Source organism: Lacerta agilis, chromosome 16, assembly GCF_009819535.1.
Source record: "Lacerta agilis isolate rLacAgi1 chromosome 16, rLacAgi1.pri, whole genome shotgun sequence".
Taxonomy (NCBI): Eukaryota; Metazoa; Chordata; class Lepidosauria; order Squamata; family Lacertidae; genus Lacerta; species Lacerta agilis.
Genome location: NC_046327.1, coordinates 18,640,763 through 18,660,779, shown reverse-complemented (window position 1 = coordinate 18,660,779; position 20,017 = coordinate 18,640,763). Strand labels below are relative to the sequence as shown.

The 20,017-nt window shown below is 41.6% G+C and overlaps 1 protein-coding gene across 1 annotated transcript in view; it reads left to right on the top strand.

Moving 5' to 3' along the window:
• Positions 1-20,017, top strand: part of DNAH6 (dynein axonemal heavy chain 6) — a 118,172-nt gene that overhangs the window by 35,508 nt on the left and 62,647 nt on the right. Inside the window, exons 32-42 of the mRNA XM_033172943.1 lie at positions 1,933-2,488; positions 2,651-2,773; positions 3,939-4,121; positions 6,226-6,369; positions 8,327-8,548; positions 9,112-9,259; positions 11,863-12,020; positions 13,066-13,197; positions 14,839-15,010; positions 16,698-16,844; positions 16,943-17,016. Of these exons, the coding sequence (XP_033028834.1) occupies positions 1,933-2,488; positions 2,651-2,773; positions 3,939-4,121; positions 6,226-6,369; positions 8,327-8,548; positions 9,112-9,259; positions 11,863-12,020; positions 13,066-13,197; positions 14,839-15,010; positions 16,698-16,844; positions 16,943-17,016 (2,059 nt within the window). The remainder of the gene's footprint in view (positions 1-1,932; positions 2,489-2,650; positions 2,774-3,938; positions 4,122-6,225; positions 6,370-8,326; positions 8,549-9,111; positions 9,260-11,862; positions 12,021-13,065; positions 13,198-14,838; positions 15,011-16,697; positions 16,845-16,942; positions 17,017-20,017) is intronic.

The following is a 20,017-nucleotide window of genomic DNA, read 5'->3' as shown; positions in this document are numbered from 1 at the left end:
TCAGAGTAACAATTGAAACCAGTCTGCCACCAGTTTGGCTAAATAAAGATTCATGACTTTAGGGAATTTCTGGGTTTTTAATTCTTTGTTTCTTCATATCATGTTGACCTGTGGTACAGATACCTTGGTTTAGGATAAACCAAAAAGTCGACTGTACACCTTCCCAAACACCTGGTTCTCAGGGCTCTTTGCAGAAATAGAGAAGTCATCCTAATCACCCCTCATTGGGCCAGGCAACCCTGGCTCAGGAATTTAGTCAAGCTGTTATAGTATGTATGTATGTATGTATGTATGTATGTATAATCATTATTTATACCCCACCCATCTGGCTGGGTTTCCCCAGAACTCTGGGTGGCTCCCAACAGAATATTAAAAAAGATAAAGCATCAAACATTTAAAACTTCCCTAAACAGGGTTGCCTTCAGATGTCTTTTAAAAGTCACATATTTTTTATTTCCTTGACATCTGATGGGGGGGGGGATGTTCCCTGTAACCTCATTTCTTGCAGTGAGGGAACCGCCAGAATGCCCCACGGAGCTGGACCTCAGTGATGGGGGTGGAGATGCTCCTTCAGGTATACTGGGCTGAAGCTGTTTAGGGCTTTAAAGGTCAGCACCAACACTTTGAATTGTGCTCGGAAACGTACTAGGAGCCAATGTAGGTCCTTCAGGACTGGTGTTGTATGGTCTCGGCCACTCCCAGTCACCAGTCTAGGTGCCACATCCTAGATTAATTGTAGTTTCTGGGTCACCTTCAAAGGTAGCCCCATGTAAAGTGCATTGCAGTAGTTCAAGCAGGAGATAACTAGAGCATGCAGCACTCTGGCGAGGCAGTCTATAAGCAAGTAGGATCTCAGCTTGCGTACCAGATGGAGCTGTTGTCACAGTTATAAGCGTGACTTCCTATTTAGCAGGATCTGTTACTCTGCCATCCTGCTGTTTTCATTATTTAAGTCTACCGAAGACAGATTCTGCCTTTATTCCAGAGATCAGCTCCAGTTTCCACTGTTCAGAGTGAATCGTCTTACTGACTTCGGCCATTCCATCCAAGCAAAAGGAAGAGGACCCTTAATGTTTATATTTCCAGAACCATTGACTCCAGCAAGGCCATATTTGTTTCTTTCAGTAAACCCTAGTCTTCCCTTGGAGTAAAGTAGCCCACTTCAACCATCTCCATGTGGCTGAAATACTATATTACGCCCAAAGAGTGGAAGCCTCTGAGAGTAGTATTGCTTACTCCCTAGAGTACAACCAACTCTGCTCTATGGAAAACTGGAGGGATGTCAGTCCTACACCTGCCGTACACATCAACAGATGCTACCTTTGCCCAAAGGCAGCATCTCCCAAAGTCAGTCAAACTGTTGATGTACATTGCTTTTATGTATATTTACTTGCAAGATTTCCCCATCCTCGATCCATGGAAGAAAGGGGGAATTTGAGTTTACTTAGCAATCCCCCTTTCCTGTGGTTCCAGGGTGGGAACAGTCTACTTACCTCCTAGTAAAGGGGAAATCAGTTGATGAAACTGAATACCGGTATATTGTAGAGTCCACACTGGACAGAATGGAGATTCACAGGTAAGCTCAAATCTGTCTTCTTTGCTGCATAAAATGTGGGTTATTGTTCTGTTTTGTTGTTTAAGTACAGTCATACCTCGGGTTACAGCTGCTTCAGGTTGTGCTTTTTTGGGTTGCGCACCGCGCCAAACCCAGAAGTACTGGAACGGGTTACTTCTGGGTTTCGACGCATGCACAGAAGCGGCAAACCGCAACCTGCGCATGCGCAGACGCGATGCTGCGGGTTACAGACGCTGCGGGTTGCGAACACACCTCCTGCACGGATCGCATTCGCAACCCGAGTGTCCACTGTATTGTCTTGAGGGTAGGAGAGATGGGATAGAAATACTTTAAATAATCAAAATCATTTCTTTCAGTGGGATTATATCTGACCTCTTTCCTGGAGTCATAATACCAGAGCATGACTATGGAACTCTACAGTCAACAATAATAGATGTCATGCTTTCCAAAGGATTACAGGCTGAAGATACCATGGTTCATAAAGTCATACAACTTTTTGAAACAATGTTGGTAAGGCATGGTGTCATGCTTGTTGGACCAACCGGAGGTGGGAAAACTACAGTTTACCAAGTTCTGGCAGATAGCCTTGAAGCTTTGCATGCAGCGGGTGAGGAAAACCCTTTCTACCAGCCTGTTAAAACATATGTTCTGAACCCTAAATCAATTACAATGGGTGAACTATATGGTGAGGTTAACAATTTAACTTTGGAGTGGAAAGATGGCCTGATGGCTCTTAGCGTTCGAGCTGCTGTGGTTGACACCTCTGAAGATCATAAATGGATCGTCAGTGATGGACCTGTGGATGCCTTATGGATTGAAAACCTAAACACCGTTTTGGATGATAACAAGATGCTTTGCCTGGCTAACAGCGAAAGAATCAAACTCACACTGTACATTCACATGATGTTTGAGGTACTTTTCTTTCTCTGGTTCAAATGTGTTGGTTTTTTCCCCTAATTCTTCATTCAGTGCATAACTGGAACAAAGATATCACGCTATTTATTTGCATCTTTTGCTTGTGGCTTTTTAAATTTATATACTGAAGCAGAAACATGCAATATCCATGACTTTCAGGTGGAAGACTTGAGGGTTGCTTCACCTGCCACAGTTAGCCGATGTGGAATGGTCTACATTGATCCTGATGAACTGAAGTGGATCCCATATGTGAAGACGTGGATGGCAGGCCTTGAAGACAGAGTAGGTTTTGCAAAAGCGCTTTTAACCAAAAGGGAAAACTTTCAGTGTTCTTTTTAACTGACGCCCAACACTCTGTGGTGCTGAGCATGCTGAAACCTCATTGTGGGCAGGAGGCAAAGGTTGCTTCTTGAAGCAGTATTTTAAAATATATATTTTTATTACTTCTGCAGGCTTTCAAACATGCTCGCACCCTCTAGTTTCTCAGTGGCTTTGTTTTTGCTCCACTTCGGTCAGCGTGGGGCACTGCATTACTGGAGAAAGTGATTTGCGAGCCCACACACTAAAACCCTGTTCCCGGAGCCCAGCAAAACCCCAAGAGATGAGACATGACAACAATGTGTGGGTTTAAATTAGGCCACTACTTTATTTTCAGGTGTAGGAACCTTGGCTTAGGCCTTGGAAAGTATCCCTCTCATGCCCGACAGTGGCTGAGGATGCACAGGGCAATCAGGTGTTGTGGGAGGGGACTGGAAAGTGTGAACTTACCCAGCATGCCCTCCCACGTCACCTAGCCGGGAGTTTGACCTATATGCCGCTGGTGTAGGGCCAGTGACTCCCGCAATCAACCTTTTAACGGGCCCTGCAAACGCCGCCGCAGGGGGGTGCATCAATATGCTGCCCCTGACTCACAGATAGACTATAGAATACCAACCAACGCCTAAAACTGCCCAAGTTGCGACGAGATGCTACGGGGAAGGCGAAACCTGCCAATGCAGGAAAATTCCTTCCCGGTTCTGAATACAGCAACCATCTTACAACCATAGCAGCGCCCGCTGACCTGTAAAGCAAGAGGCTAACCTGCAAAAGAAGACCATGTTATATGCAGGGAGGGTTGGGCAGGTGAACCTGGAAAGAAAAACAAGTGAGCCTGGGCCGAAGAGGATCGGCCCTTTGCTGGTCCTTGTCCCACCTCCAGCTGGCCGCCCATATGCCTGCCGAGATGGGGGTGGGGTGACGGCCTCCCTGTAACAAGGTGGGTGGCTCCCCGGTCCCAGGAGCCCGTGCGGTGTCGCAAACCCCGCCCACCAAAGGGAGGGGGTGAGCGGGATTGTATGTTTCACATATGGATTACTATGTCAAAGATGCTTTCATCTCAGGAGCTGTACTGACTTCTCAAAGTGGGATAAGATAGTAACTGTGTACAAATATTTATTCTGTTTTTTAGTTCAATGAGGAAACAAGAACATACTTATTTGACTTGTTTTGCAATTACGTTGAAGGCGGCCTGAAATATGTTCACAAAAAGTGTACGCAAGCTATATCTCAAGTGGACATCAGCAAAGTTACAGCTCTCTGCTGTTTACTGGAATCACTGCTCCTTGGAAAGGGAGGTCCCAATATGTCAATGGTATAACTGTTTACCTTCTTGTGTCTGTAGATTATGGGGAAAGACCTCAGTATCAACATCCTGTTATTCTTTTAAATAACTATTTCTATGTGGGTCTTCCCAGATAATACCTTTTATAACTTAATAACTCTCTCTCTCTCTCTCTCTCTCTCTCTCTCTCTCTCTCTCTGTGTGTGTGTGTGTGTGTGTATTGTTGGATGGTTGATTCCACTTAGCAGTTTATTGTGAACATGGTGCTGCTCATCCACGCAAGTTATTCATGCATGCAAGTTTTTCTCAAAAAATTAAAATCTCAGTTAAAAAATATATTTTTAGATCATCTGAGAAACGATCAGGGTGCAAAGGCCTCCTAAAAACAAGCAAAAACAAAAAACAGTTTTGACCAGGCATCTGAAACTCCATCTTTTGAATGGAGTTCAATAGAGTTGTTGCAGCTCAGGTTTCTTAATCAAAAGCATATTAAATGATAAGCACATCATAAAAACCCTCACACAGGAAAATACAGTGGTACCTCGCAAGACGAATGCCTCGCGCAACGAAAAACTCGCTAGACGAAAGGGTTTTGCGATTTTTTAGGTGACTCGCAAAACGAATTTTTTTATGGCCGTGACTCGCAAAACGAGGCATTCGTCTTGTGCGGTACCACTGTAAGAAGAAGCTGGAACCTGCTGCTGTGAGGAGAGCGGCGGCGGCGGGAACCTGAAGCGGAGCAGCTCCTCCTCGTCTTCGCCGCGGCTCTCGGAGGGAGTCTGCTTCCCCCTCAGGCACAGCTCCACCACCCTTCCCTCCTTCCGGCTGCTGCTCCCCAACAGCAGGGGAGCCGAAGCGAGAGAACCAACAGCAGGGGAGCCGAGATTCCCAGCCGCTTCTTCCCAGCCTGCCGGTGCTCGTTGTTGCTGCTGCTGTTGCTGCAGCCTTCCGCTCCACCTTCCTTACCTCCTCCCCGCAATCTGTGCAGACGCCTCTGCTCCGAGCCCCCCTCACATTGCAGGGGATGATGGATCGTGCCTGGTGGGGGTGATTTGGTGTTGATTGCACATTATCACTGGCAGGTTGGACTGGTTGCTGATGGACGGCTTCTACCAACGGCGCCTGCCCGTGCACACCCAAGGAGGGAGGGAGAGAAGGAGTGACTCATTCGCTAATCTGCCCTTAGCTTTCTCCTTCCTGCCTGCCTGCCTTCCCTCCCCAGCCAGCCAGCCAGCGCGCGGAGGGCATAGCACTGAGCATCTGTCAGAACATCTTGATGGGTGACACTTGCCTTCCGCCCACCAGCAGCCCCCCACGTTTTCACCCCTGGCAGATTCCACGAAGGCGCCGCCGGAGGCTCCCGTCGTGATGCGCCCCACAAGGGGAAAAAAGGAGGCTTTAAAAGCACCGTGGGGGCGAAGAGAGAGGCTTTCATCGCGCTTAATCCGTCCACTGCCCGCCGCGTGCTCCGCAGCTCCGAAAGGGAACACGCGGAATGTTGACTCAGCTCAAATTGGGGAGTCTTCGTGGGGGAGCGGGGAGGAGAAACGGCTTTTAGGGCTTGTGGATTTCACAAGTAGCGGTGGGGAGCAGAAGGCAGGACGGCCAGAGCATTGGCTGCGGCCCCAGGAGCACACCTGACTTGCCCCCTGCAGCGCTGGGTTTCGTAACGCAGCGGTGGCGGGAACCTGAAGCGCCGCAGCATTCAGAGGGAGTCTGCTTCCCCCTCAGGCACAGCTCTGCTGCCCTTCCCTCCCTCCGCCAGCTGCTGCTGCTGCCGGCAACAAGCCCCGACTTTTTTGCCCATAGGAACGCATTAATTAAATTTCAGTGCATTCCTATGGGAAACCGTGCTTCGCAAGACGAAATTTCCGCAAAACGAAACGACTTGCGGAACGAATTAATTTCGTCTTGCGAGGTACCACTGTATCTAAAATCAAGTTAAATAGAAAACATCATATTTGTTGCTTATACCTGCTAAGGTATAATAGCATATATATATTTTTAGGAAAGAGAATTTTAAATTTACCTCATTCAGATCGCTGGAGTTTTCTGTATGTTAATTTGGTATGGGGGAAATAGTGCATGTGTTTTTTTTAAAAAAGTATTTATTTTCCCTTTCTTCTTTGTACAGGAACAATCTAGGTTAAATTCTCTTGTATGCCAGACTTTTGTTTTCTGTTATTTGTGGTCAGTTGGTGGAAATTTAACAGAGAACTGTTGGGATGGTTTTGATACATTTATAAGACAGCAGTTTGAAGATAATCCAGATGCCAAGGTATGAAGCATTGCTACATTGCTTACACATTCTCATTTGTAGTGATTGTGAGAGCAGCGTAATCTGGAAGAGCAGGAATAATGTTTCTTCTAATACAGCCTGTATGGAGGCACTTCTACAAGTGCTCTTGGAGTCAGATATGCCCCACAAACAATTCATTTTGTAATTGGGTAGCTAAACCCAATTTTTTGTCACCTACAAAATTCATTCACGAATTCCAGGTGTGAAGGAATATCCATGAATCTTTGTAACTGGACCCTATGTTTATCACCCATGTTCCCTCTGAGGGAGGTGCAGAGAGTGGTAACACAAGAACAGGCCTTCTCAGTGGTGGCTTCCTGATTGTGGGAGGCCTTTTGGAGAAAGATATGCCTGGTGCCATCATTGCGTGGCAAGGTCCCAAACCCACCCGGGAAGTGGAATAAAGACACATGAAACAGTATTTTAGGTTGATGGGCGGAAAAGGCCACAACTTTATTGGTTACAGAATGTGAGTGGTATTGGCTTAGGCATTGGAAACCACACAACTATATCTGACTCCTGCCCATCTGCAGGAGTTTGGAAGGATTCACCACCAGTAGGGAGAGCCCTGCTGATGCACATCAACTAGGAACTCCCCCATGGTCACCGCTAGGGGTCATGCTATGGCCATAGCCCCACGTCTGGGGCTTCAGACAGAGACCACGCCCCCTGGATTCCTTTAACGGAATACCCTTGAATCAGGAGGGGTAGGTGATGGCCACTACCTCCCCTCACCTTCAACCTAATACTGCAATGCCTAACCGCCAAACCTTACAAAGTTGTGATGATTTGCTGCGAGACAGGCGAAAAACCAAATGGCCGGTGCGAACTTGCCAAGTGGGGAAAAATTCCTACCAGGCCCCTTGGACAACCAAGGCGACCAACTGAGGTTTATAGCAAGGTCAAGAAATAAAGAGCCTCACCTAAGGGAGGGAAGGAGGGAGAACTTACCGAGCAGGGAGAAAAACGGGCAGGTCCACGGCCACAGGCAATTTAAATAGCCCGCACCACGCCCTTGGACTGTTCGGATTGGATGGCCTAAGGATGATGTGGCCGAGGACCATCCAATGGCACAGGGGCTATCCCGCCCCGTGCATGTGGAGAGGGCCTGCTCCTAGCCTGCTACGTCATCTCCCCAGGAATGGGAAATGGCTTTATCAGATTTAGGCACCAAGCAACAGCATTCCTGTCCACCCAGGTATTTGGCTCTTAATTGGGGCCATATATTATGATGATAACCTAGCCTGTGTTCATCTTTTAGCAGGTTGGGGTAGGATTTGTCCTTTTTATTTTATTGAAGGATGAGCTCTTTGTGTCGATTATGTTTTAATATCTTTGTGGTGAAACTTTGAGGCATTTTATGCAGTAAGCAACAATTAAATGCAACTAGCAGCAATAGCTTCTATTGCAATTCACAATCTGCAGTTTGGGCTCTAACATGGAGGACTTTCACTTCAAAACAAAGCTCTGGTCTTCATGATTGTGGGAAGATGTCCAAGAATTTGTTTATTTGTAAAGTTTCTGTCTTGCCCTTTATTATACAGTGGTTGGAGAGGAAATACGGCTGGTAAAGCAGTCATGAAAACAGTCGTTAAAATATTAAAATTTCTAAAATTCAGAATCCAGTTTTATATATAACACCTTCCATCAACCCCTGCTTCTATCTGTCATCCAAAACTAATAATTGTCGGCTCCTGTCTTGAAGGAAGAGTAGTCCACAATGTATTGGTCTAGAACAGGGAGAGATTCGGAACAGGTTATGCATGTACAGGTATGTGACAGAATAATTCAAAACCCTTATATGCCTGTACAAAGAGAACTGTTTCCCCAATTTGATACCTATCAAATGTATGCTTCAGGTAAGACCAGTCGTCCTATTTGCCATGTATTCCAATCCTTCTTCCCAGTTCTTGACAAGATTATTTCTTCTTTCTAGCTTCCAACTTCTGGTGATTTGTGGAGTCTTTTCATTGATTTTGAGACAAAGCGACTGGATCCTTGGGAGCGAATTATACCTACATTTAAATACAATCACACTGTACCATTTTTTGAAATGCTTGTTCCTACCACCGACACTGTGCGCTATGGCTTTCTTATGGAAAAATTGCTAGCTGTCAGACATTCTGTGTTGTTCACAGGGATAACTGGGGTTGGCAAGGTGAGATTTCTTTTGGCTGCATAACAAAATAGTTGAATCATTTATATAAATCCAAAAAAATATTAATTAGTAATTTTAGGGGACATTCGTTAAAGAACTGTTTTAATTAAGTCTATAGAGATTCCTGAGAGAGTGGAGAACAGGTAGACAATGTTGTAGGAAGAAGCACTGGATAAATTACTTTTGTAATGTTCTAATTATCTTCTAATCTAATGATGAGGGTAAAAGTGGAAAAATAGGTTCCAAAACAAAATGATGCATTGTAAACAATTTGCTATTTAACAAGTTTGATTAATGTTTTGGAAAATGTTTTCACATCACGCTCATCAAGCTAGCTGACTTAGCAACTTGATAGTGCTAAATTTCCGTGGCATAAATTCAAAATACTTGTTCAGGGAACAACCTCTCAACTTCTGTAAAACAAATCTAGATTTCTCTGTGTATAGTCCAGTGGAGAATTCGACTCGTTATGAGGAGCTAATAAAATTTCCGAATATAACTGCAATGATTTTTGTGTGCATATAATGCATTGTTGCTTGCTGTACCTTTTTTGTCATTTGAAGTCTGTAGTTGCAAGGGCACTGCTAAACCGAATACAAGAGGAAGCTGGTTATGTTCCTGTTTACCTAAATTTCTCTGCTCAGACTTCATCTATAAGGACACAGGAGATTATTGAATCCAAATTAGAAAAGAAAAGGAAAAATATTTTAGGTAAAGAAGTTTAATATATTTTGTTTCCTGAATTGTGTTGGCTGTATTTCTTGTTATCAACGCTTCATTCTTTTTACTGATTTCAACAACACTCCACATGAGGTTAGTGCAAAGTAAATTTTCCCAAATTACCTATGGTTTTCCTACAGAATTATGGAGAGGAATTCTCCCAGAGATAAAGCTAAATAATTACACCTGGAAGCAGCAGGAAGAAAGAAGATTCAGAGTTCCTTTGTTTTAAAGCTGTTGGTTTTAATTAAATGTAGGCCTGGGATGAGGAATCTTTGACCTTCCTGATATTGCTGAACTATAACTCCCATTAAGCATGGAATATATTCCGGGATTATGGAAATTTTAGTTCAGCAACATCTGGAGAGCCAGAGCTTCCCTGCAGCTGATGTAGGCTATAAACTGATGTACTCCATTCAGTTTAACACAGGAGGGCAGCATTGACATTTGGGAAATGCAACACATTTTCACATACTCTAATGAAAAGTAAAACAATATTTTGACCTGAAGTTTTTGGGACATGTTTCATTCATCCTCTTTTGCTCCTTCCTGTGCATACTACCCCATTCCCTGCCACTGATACATATATCTTCCTCCTATAAATTGTAAAAACAAAATCGAAAATTCTTTCTAGTAGCACCTTAGAGACCAACTGAGTTTGTTCCTGGTATGAGCTTTCGTGTGCATGCACACTTCTTCAGATACACTGAAACAGAAGTCACCAGATCCTTAAATATAGTGGGGGAGTGGGGAGGGGTATTACTCAGAAGGGTGGTGGGAATGGGTGATAGGCTGATAAGTGTGGAAAACCTGTTGACGACTCTAAACGGCTGCAATTAGTCTTGCAGGGAAAGGCAAGGGGTGAGATGGCTAAAGATGGCTTTGTTATGTATAATGAGATAAGAATCCAATGTCTTTGTTCAAACCAGGTTTCTCCATGGTTTTAAGTTTGGTGATTAGTTGCAATTCAGCCACTTCTCTTTCCAGTCTATTTCTGAAATTTCTTTGTATTAAGACAGCTACTTTGAGATCTTTTATAGAATGTCCTGGGAGATTGAAGTGTTCTCCTACTGGTTTCTCTGTCTTGTGATTCCTGATATCAGATTTATGTCCATTTATCCTTTGGCGTAGGGTTTGGCCTGTTTGTCCAATATAGAGAGCTGAAGGGCACTGTTGGCATTTGATTGCATACACAATGTTGGAAGATGAGCAATTAAATAGTCCTGAGATGAGCAATTAAATAGTCTCAGGACTATTTAATTGCTCATCTTCCAACATTGTGTATGCAATCAAATGCCAACAGTGCCCTTCAGCTCTCTATATTGGACAAACAGGCCAAACCCTACGCCAAAGGATAAATGGACATAAATCTGATATCAGGAATCACAAGACAGAGAAACCAGTAGGAGAACACTTCAATCTCCCAGGACATTCTATAAAAGATCTCAAAGTAGCTGTCTTAATACAAAGAAATTTCAGAAATAGACTGGAAAGAGAAGTGGCTGAATTGCAACTAATCACCAAACTTAAAACCATGGAGAAACCTGGTTTGAACAAAGACATTGGATTCTTATCTCATTATACATAACAAAGCCATCTTTAGCCATCTCACCCCTTGCCTTTCCCTGCAAGACTAATTGCAGCCGTTTAGAGTCGTCAACAGGTTTTCCACACTTATCAGCCTATCACCCATTCCCACCACCCTTCTGAGTAATACCCCTCCCCACTCCCCCACTATATTTAAGGATCTGGTGACTTCTGTTTCAGTGTATCTGAAGAAGTGTGCATGCACACGAAAGCTCATACCAGGAACAAACTCAGTTGGTCTCTAAGGTGCTACTAGAAAGAATTTTCGATTTTGTTTTGACTATGGCAGACCAACACGGCTACCCACCTGTAACTGGAACTATAAATTGTACAATAATATAAAATTTGTTTCACTTAGGGCTAAATCTGAATCAAGTGCATTATCTAAGAACACAGTCACATCAGATATACTGAACACCCACACCTGAGATCTGAGTAGGGCTTTGGATAAAAATTGCTTAAAAGAGAACTTGGATAAAAACTAGGGGTTCCAGTAAAGGAAAAAAGTTTCATGTAATGCAGGCTGATTGAAAATCAGCATTGTTTTTTTTAAAAGTATTTTTTATTAAAGATTTTCTTGATTTACAAAGGTAGTGCAATGTCTCTCTCATATTTTTTCCATGTAACATTTTTACAAGTCAATTTTGTTTGCATTGTTTTTCACACACCACTGCATATTCATCCAGAAAGGATTATGTTGCTTTCAACATTAGGACAATCAATCTGTATTTTGGAATTTATGTTTACTTCTGTAATATTTTAGCCATTCTGCCACATTATTCAGGTCTTTAATTTTCTTAGTATTTGCCATAGTTGACTATGGCAAATATTAAGAAAATTAAAGACCTGAAATAATAAACTTTGGTTAATCAGTGGTCCATTTCAGTTTAACAGCATTGGAAGCCTGCTAATTTCTGAAGTGTAAAAAACTCAGTGCTATTGTGTATTAAATTTGTTATTTGGGGAAAACTTACCAGCAGTGGCTTGTCCGCTCTTCTATTGTTTAGGAGCACCAGGGACAAAAAGAGTTGTCATTTTTGTAGACGATCTAAACATGCCTAAATTGGATCGTTACGGTTCTCAGCCCCCTATTGAGCTACTACGACAGTATCAAGACTTTGGAGGGTTTTACGACAGAGAGAAACTGTTTTGGAAGGAAATACAGGCAAGTCTGCCTTCAGCTGGTTGTGACAGTGAATGCTATAATCTGAGTACCATCTGTTCTGCTGGGAAAGTATTGAGGTTCCATACCCCCAATGCCCTGTGGGTTCAGCCTGTAGCACCAGTAAGCTCCAGACACCAGTTGTCAGTTGAACAGGACATTTACTTAGGCGTTGCAAGGAGAGTGAGACACAAACTCAACCAGCAAGTAGTTGAGGGGTGGCACACTTCCAAACAAATGGAAACAAAGGGTCAGTTATGTCAATATATGGCAGCACTTCCTTCTGCTGGCTTTCACTGGTTTAATCACAAGGCATAGCAACTTTCTTAGCTTTCTCTCCTTCCTCTGTCCTCAACAGTTATAGCAACAGCTCCTGCGTACATGTTGTTCTGTCCTTCTCTCATGGTTCTCTGGAAAAGCACAAGCTTCACATTCCAGCATTCACTTGCTCATCCTTTCCCTCACACGTTTCAGTTTTTAATTTTATTATTTCTTTTTTATGACAATACCCCCCTTTAGTTCCAAAAAAAGGCTTCCCCACCTTTCTTTGGAACACATATCCATCATGATAACTTATACCAGGCATAAGCAAACTCCAGCCTTCCAGATGTTTGGGACTACAATTCCTGTCATCCCTAGCTAACAGGACCAGTGGTCAGGGATGATGGGAATTGTAGTCCCAAACATCTGGAGGGCCGGAGTTCGCCTATGCCTGCCTTATACCTCTCTAAACTTCTATTCATTCGTTTTGCTTTCTACCTGCTTCATTTCCCCTTCAGCTTACGCAGACACAGCATTTCCTTACACCTGATGATTGCTGAAGGGCATAGAACGAGGTTTAAGGTTCAAGCCAGCACAAGTAATTTTAGCCTGCCTTGATATTTATTGTATATAGAATTTCATCAGTACAATTTGATGCTGAATTAAAAATAAGAATAGGGAATTGGGCATGTTATTTGAGCTGTGGTTTGAATGTAAGAAACAAGTTTTTATAGGATTAAAGTATTATGTTTTGACACAAAATATCTATGATCTTTCCCCCTCCTAGGATGTAACTATTTGTTCAGCTTGTGCACCTCCAGGTGGTGGACGTAATCCAGTTACAGCACGTTTCATTAGACATTTCGCGATGCTGTGTCTTCCAACACCCTCTGAGCATAGCCTTAAACAAATTTTCGAGGTCAGTAGCAACTTCCCCACAGTAACAAAGAACAAAAAATAGATTCTTCTGTACAGTCTGCCATAACATGCTGTTCTGAGATGCTGGAGTTATACAGATTCTTAGTAGCATGTGTTACTTTCTGAAGTGCTGAAAGTTTTTGATATGCATTTATGCACCTTGTTGAAGATTGGTACTGAATTCAGAGTCCTGATACCTTTAAATATCAGTGCACTTTAGACCAAGTCTGTGGATACCAGATGAGCAAGGGGGCTGCTGCAGGAGAGAGAATGTACAGTATATATGTGCCCATGCACACCCTCATTGTATCCAGTAGGATGGATCCTCTTGAAATTCCATAATTTCCCTCCTAGACTTCCCCACCTTTATAACCATCCTCAAATCACGTATCACATCTGCCTCTCTTGGCCGAACCATAAAAATCACAGAATGGTGTTTTCTAGCACTGGTACAACAACAGGGTTGTGAGATATGTATCATTATAGATCCTCAAATATTTTACAAGGGCCCCCCTCAGAACTACCATCTTATCATACGCCACCTCTGGTCCATATTCCTGTGATTTGTTCGTGGCTTTGTCATCATGCTATCTAAAAAAGTTACGAGAATCTAAGAGGATCTGTGAGTGATCTAAGAGTGTTCTGGTAGATAAGCAAAAAGAAGTGGAAGGGACCATGAGGGTCATAGCCCTGTATTAGTGAGCTTTTGAATTATGGATATATATATATTGTAATTGTTTGTGTCAGTTGGTTTTTTATACTTTGTAAACTGCTTAGAAGCCTATTTTGGCATTAAACTGTAAGTAAGTAAGTAAATGCCCTCTTTCTCACACACAGACACACCAATGGGTGTGGGGCTGAAGGTGGGGACTGATGCAAATTGAAGCAAGTATTAATCACCCCAATGAACTTCAGGCTAAAATCTGTCTCTCCCCTCCCCCCCCCCCCCACTTCTGAAATGATACTGATAATGAAAAGGCCTTTAAAATATTTGATGTAGCTACATAACTCTGAGCTAACCATGACTATCTTTGATGTAGACTGGCTTTCTTTCTTTCTTTTTGAGAGAGAGAATCTCCTAAATAAGGCTGAAATACATTGTTATATTCAGTATTTGCTTGACACGGTAAATGGTCTGCATAGTTCTGTCTAATATTGCTTGGTGCCATCACCCTTTTCTGGGTCTTCACAAATTAAAGCAAGTTGTTTAAAAAGCATCAGAGCAAACCAAATGCAAATATCCCTGCCTTACCTACTGAGCCACTGGCCCACCATGAAATCTTTGCCATTGAAAATTGCACCTTAACATAATAAATCCATTAGCAGTCTTGCTTGTTCACATTTTACCATTCATGTTGATGGATTTGTTTGCACACATGGAAGTTTCTCACTGGGATGAATGGAGAAAACTTTCTGAATATGTGAGCTGGCACTCAAACACAATAAGAGATCAATAATTGGACTAGCAGATGCCTGAAAGAAATACAGGATGTGCTTTTCTGTTAATATAAAAAGACGTAGTTCCACTTTTTAAAAGAAAACATTGAAATCACAGCTGGCTTGAGTAGAATAAAAGAGAGAACACAAAACTTTAATTACATTTTGAGCTTAAGTTTTGTTTTGTTGTTTTTCCTCGGACTAGGCTATTTTAAAAGGATTTTTGGCTGACTTCTCTACAACAGTAAGGCAGAGTGCAAAAAGTATAGTGGAGGCTGCTGTTGAAATATATCAAAGAATGAGCATTGATCTCCTCCCAACACCAGCAAAATCCCATTATGTGTTTAATTTACGTGATTTGTCAAAATGTGTGCAAGGTAAGGTGTATTTCCACTTGGCACATTCTCTGTACCAGTTTTGTGCTCACATTGTCAATAATTATTTTCCCTAGTAATTTTTCTGTACTGTCTAATGTTAGCATGCTATGTTTTACTTTTAAATAACTTTATTCTTGGCATATTGCTGTGAAAAAGAAGTACATTGCGTTCCTCTAGAGTTACTGTGAATTTTTGAACAATGAAAGTTCATTTCAAGAGAATAGAGAAAAGTTAGTAGTAGTAGTATAGACTTGTACTGAAATAGAAGAATACACCCAATGCAATACTGTGTAAAAGTAAAATTGTAAAAGTAAAGCTGTGCTGTTGACTCAACACCACATGCTTTCTCTTCTTTCCTTTTTTAAAATCAAAAGGTTATTTTGTTTATCATAATTGTGCATAATGTACATCACATACTTTAAAACAGAACAGAATAACTTGTATTACAACAAAGTAAGTGCATAGGGTTGTGCATTATATTGAGCTTTTTACTCCAGTACATAATAAGCATACTATGCCAATATTGTCATCCCTCTCTAACCCTTTCCATATTAGTTAGTTTGACCGTGCATACCATTTCCCATAATTTCATAATCTATTATTCAGCTGTTGGAGTTCTTATTTTCTTTAACTTTGCAGAGATCAACATTCCAGCAGTTAAAAGATGCAATACAGTTCTATATCTTCAGATCACACTGAGTACAATCACAGGGTCTTACAAGAGCTTAAATATAACCTGTTAAAAATTCAATCTCATTTATTATTTCTACCCAAAAACTCCTTAATCTCAGACAAAACTGGAAAATATGGGCCTTATCTACATTTATTGTCTGTCATCTCCAACATGTCTTACAAACATAACTATAAATGTGGTTAAAACTTGTAGGGGTTAAATACTATTGGAGAATTTGCAAAAATTATCTTTCAAATTTGTGCTGACTTTCTGCCTGGGGATGTTATTCCAAATCCAGTTCTAAGCATCTATTGGAATTTGACAACCCAGCTCTCTCTCCCAGTTATTTTTATAGGTGATCATTGTAATGTCTCTCTGTATAATGATTTTAAATATCTTACTCAGCAGACTGAAACCAGGCTTTTAAATACATTAATGTTGCTGCCTTGAAATATCCTTTTATGGATGAGAAGGATAGTCAATTTCTTAATTATTTTTAGCAACCCCCCTCCAATAACTCTTGGGTTTTTTCCCATTTCATGCAAAGTTTATAAGCAGATTTTACAAATCTTCAAGTATCTTTGGTGATACCCCCCCCCCACTGATATCCCATACCTCCAAGAACAAAATCAAGATTTTAGGGAGTATTACCCTTTTTATTTTACCTTATAGGAGAGGGGACTAATGAGCAGATATTGGCAATTTACACTCCCTTTTCTGTTTTCATCAGAATTCTCCAACACCCCTACACTCCCCCCTGCAACAATTTGATGTTCTGTTGTGGTGATTAATTTAGGGTGACTCCTGGAAACAACCAAGCTGCAGTTTGATGCTGCAACCAATAAATTATGAACACGTGTGTGTTAATTGGACACCAGAAGCTGTCACTAACAGTTTTAAAACCCAACAAATCTTCTTCAAGCATGTTTAAGTATTGATTTTAAATTTGCGTAGAAAGGATTTATTCTAGTTTATTACATATATTATACATTTTAATGTATTTTTCTGTTGAAGGCATGTTGCAATGCAGCCCCATGTCAGTTCGAGACCAGGCACAGATATTCAGGCTGTTCTGTCACGAGAGCCAAAGAGTTTTCCATGACCGTCTCATCTGTAACGAAGATAAACAATATTTTTATTCCATGTTATCTGACATGGCCAGTAAGGATACTTACTTTACTAGTATATATTATATTTAATCTGCATACTCCATGCTTGCACAACTAACATTAATTTAACCCACCTGTTTTACATTGTAGGCAAATACTTTGGAGTCTCTGTTGATCCAGACTCATTTGTGTCTAAACCAATCTTATTTGGTGACTACATAAAGGTGAGGAATCCGTAGAAAATAGAACTGGATAGAATGATGCCTTAACACTGTGAATTTAGGTGGTATTTTTAGGGTGAGATTTAGTGCGGTTCTTATTCCAGATTGATAAAAGTAAAAAAATTATATTGCAATATGATAAAAAAACTGCTAAGAATTAAAATATTTTTTCCCCATCCTGGATGCACATGAAGCATTTCCTCCACTTGCGGGAAATCTTTGGGAGGAGAAAATTGTAAGAAGTAAACCCTACACAAATCTGGAGTGAAGTCACTAAGACAGTTGGATGGCGCCTTGTACACCTCCTTCCAGCAACTCCTGCAGCCAGGCTGGTGCCAAACATATTGCTCTGCTTTCCTTTGGGCTATATCAGCGAAGTCAAGGGGGGGGGGTCTTGTCATCTGGGCAGCCCAGGCCTCTATACATCCTGCCCAGGCTTGCACCCTGGGGAGGTCACTTCAGTGTTGCAATGGTTTTACTTCATCCCTGGAGGCGCACTCCATTGTCTCTTGAGACAGATGGATGCCAACAATAACATCTTTTTATATAACAATTAAAAAAACCTAGTATTATTAGGCCTTGGATAGAGCTTGCAAATAATTGTTGAATGTGAGCAGCACCAAGAACGTTGCCATCAGTTAACTGAGTAAAGTGGAAAAAATAGCCGGCCAGCTTGACATCTGATATTTATTTGAATAGTCCTTTTCTTCTGTCAGCTTCTGGAGTGAGTGTGTCTGCTGCTGGCCACAGACGACTCAGCTGGCCTCATTCCTAGACCTCCAGCAGCAGTCTTGGGGCTGAGATATCACTCATAAATAAATAGTGGAGGCTGCTAGGACTGCCTGATAATTTTCATAAGAAACATTAGTCACTTGAGTGTTGCCTGTACTATGGAGATGGAGTTTTCTCAGATGTGAAATGTCCATTAAATTAAAAGGAGCTGTCACATTCAGCAATAGGTTTTGAACCAACTTCAGAGCTGACAGATCAAATCAATGCAGAAAGCAAACAGCTGGTCACCAGATGGCAGTGGCACAGGCATAAGGAAGGAACATGTTGGGGTTTTCTTGCTCCTTTGCATTGGAATCTTTCCTAGAGCATTGGAATCTGCAGTCTTGAGAGATAAACCTCAGTACATCTAATTGCCAGATATTTACCTACATAAATATGGTTCATGTTCATGAAACTGTATTTCCTCCAACTGAGGTTTAATGAAAGAAAACTGCTCAGTGGCAAGTGATTTCAATCATAAATTGTAGAAAGGATGATAAATAATATGAATGGATAGATAGTGTCGATTTCTTATATTTTTATTTTTTAAACAAGGTAATAATAGTAAATAAATTACAATTAAAATGTGCACCCCACCCCCAAGAACCTTTCCATTCTAACTATCCAGCCTTCCAAAATTTCAACACCTCTTGCGATGGTTTGACTCCTTTCCATTTTAACAGTACAAATCCTACAAACACCTTTCATGTGTCCTCAAAATCATTTCTCCTGCATGTTCCCTATCTTACCTTAATAGCACATGCTAATTTATCATTAATAGCTATATCCCTCACCTCTTTATACCATTCTTCCATTTTATATTCTGCTTGCCCCTTCCACTTCCTAGCTATAATAACTTGTGCAGCTGTCAATAAATTTGTGAGCAAGTCCTTCATAGGCTGTGAACCTTCCACCCCACCATAAATTGAGAATAATGCTACCTTTGGACTTTTGAAACAAAATAGGAAATTCTTTCCAGTAGCACCTTAGAGACCAACTGAGTTTGTTCTTGGTATGAGCTTTTGTGTGCATGCACACTTCTTCAGATACACTGAAACAGAAGTCACCAGATCCTTAAATATAGTGAGGGAGTGGGGAGGGGTATTACTCAGAAGGGTGGTGGGAATGGGTGATCAGCTGATAGGTGTGGAAAACCTGTTGACGACTGTTAATGACTGCAATTAGTCTTGCAGGGAAAGGCAAGGGGTGAGATGGTTAAAGATAGCTTTGTTATGTATAATGAGATAAGAATCCAATGTCTTTGTTCAAACCAGGTTTCTCCATGGTTTTAAGTTTGGTGATTAGTTGCAATTCAGCCACTTCTCTTTCCAGTCTATTTCTGAAATTTCTTTGTATTAAGACAGCTACTTTGAGATATTTTATAGAATGTCCTGGGAGATTGAAGTGTTCTCCTACTGGTTTCTCTGTCTTGTGATTCCTGATATCAGATTTATGTCCATTTATCCTTTGGCGTAGGGTTTGGCCTGTTTGTCCAATATGAAGGGCACTGTTGGCATTTGATTGCATACACAATGTTGGAAGATGAGCAATTAAATAGTCCTGAGATGGTATGTTTGATGTTGTTGGGACCAGTAATGGTGTTGTCCAGGTTTATGTGGCAGCAAAGTTGGCATCTGGGTTTATTGCAGGCTCTGGTACCAGTGTCCATGTTGAGTCCTGTTGTTGTATTATTGTGGGTGAGGAGCTGTTTGAGATTGGGTGGCTGTTTGTAGGCGATGAAGGGTCTTCCTCCCAGAGCTTGAGAAAGAGAACTGTCATTGTCTAGGAGAGGTTGTAGATCTCTGATGATGCGTTGTACTGTTTTAACTTGGGAGCTGTATGTGATTACTAGTGGTGTTCTGTTATTTTATTTTTGGTGTCTGTCTTGCAGCAAGTTCTCTCTGGGTATCAGTCTGGCTCTGTTGATCTGTTGTTTAACTTCATCAGGTGGATATTTTAGTTCTAAAAATGTTTGCTGTAGATCTCTTAGGTGAGAGTCTCTGTCTGTAGAGTTGGAACAGATGCGGCTGTAACGTAGGGCCTGGCTATATACAATGGATTGTTTGGTATGTTTGGGATGGTAGCTAGAAGCATGTAGATATGTTTGTCGGTCAGTTGGTTTACGGTATAAGGTGGTGTCTGTGTGTCCATCCTGTATTTTTATAGTAGTGTCCAAAAAGTGTATTTCTTGCATAGATTGGATCATTGTTAGGTTGATCGTGGGGTGAAAGTC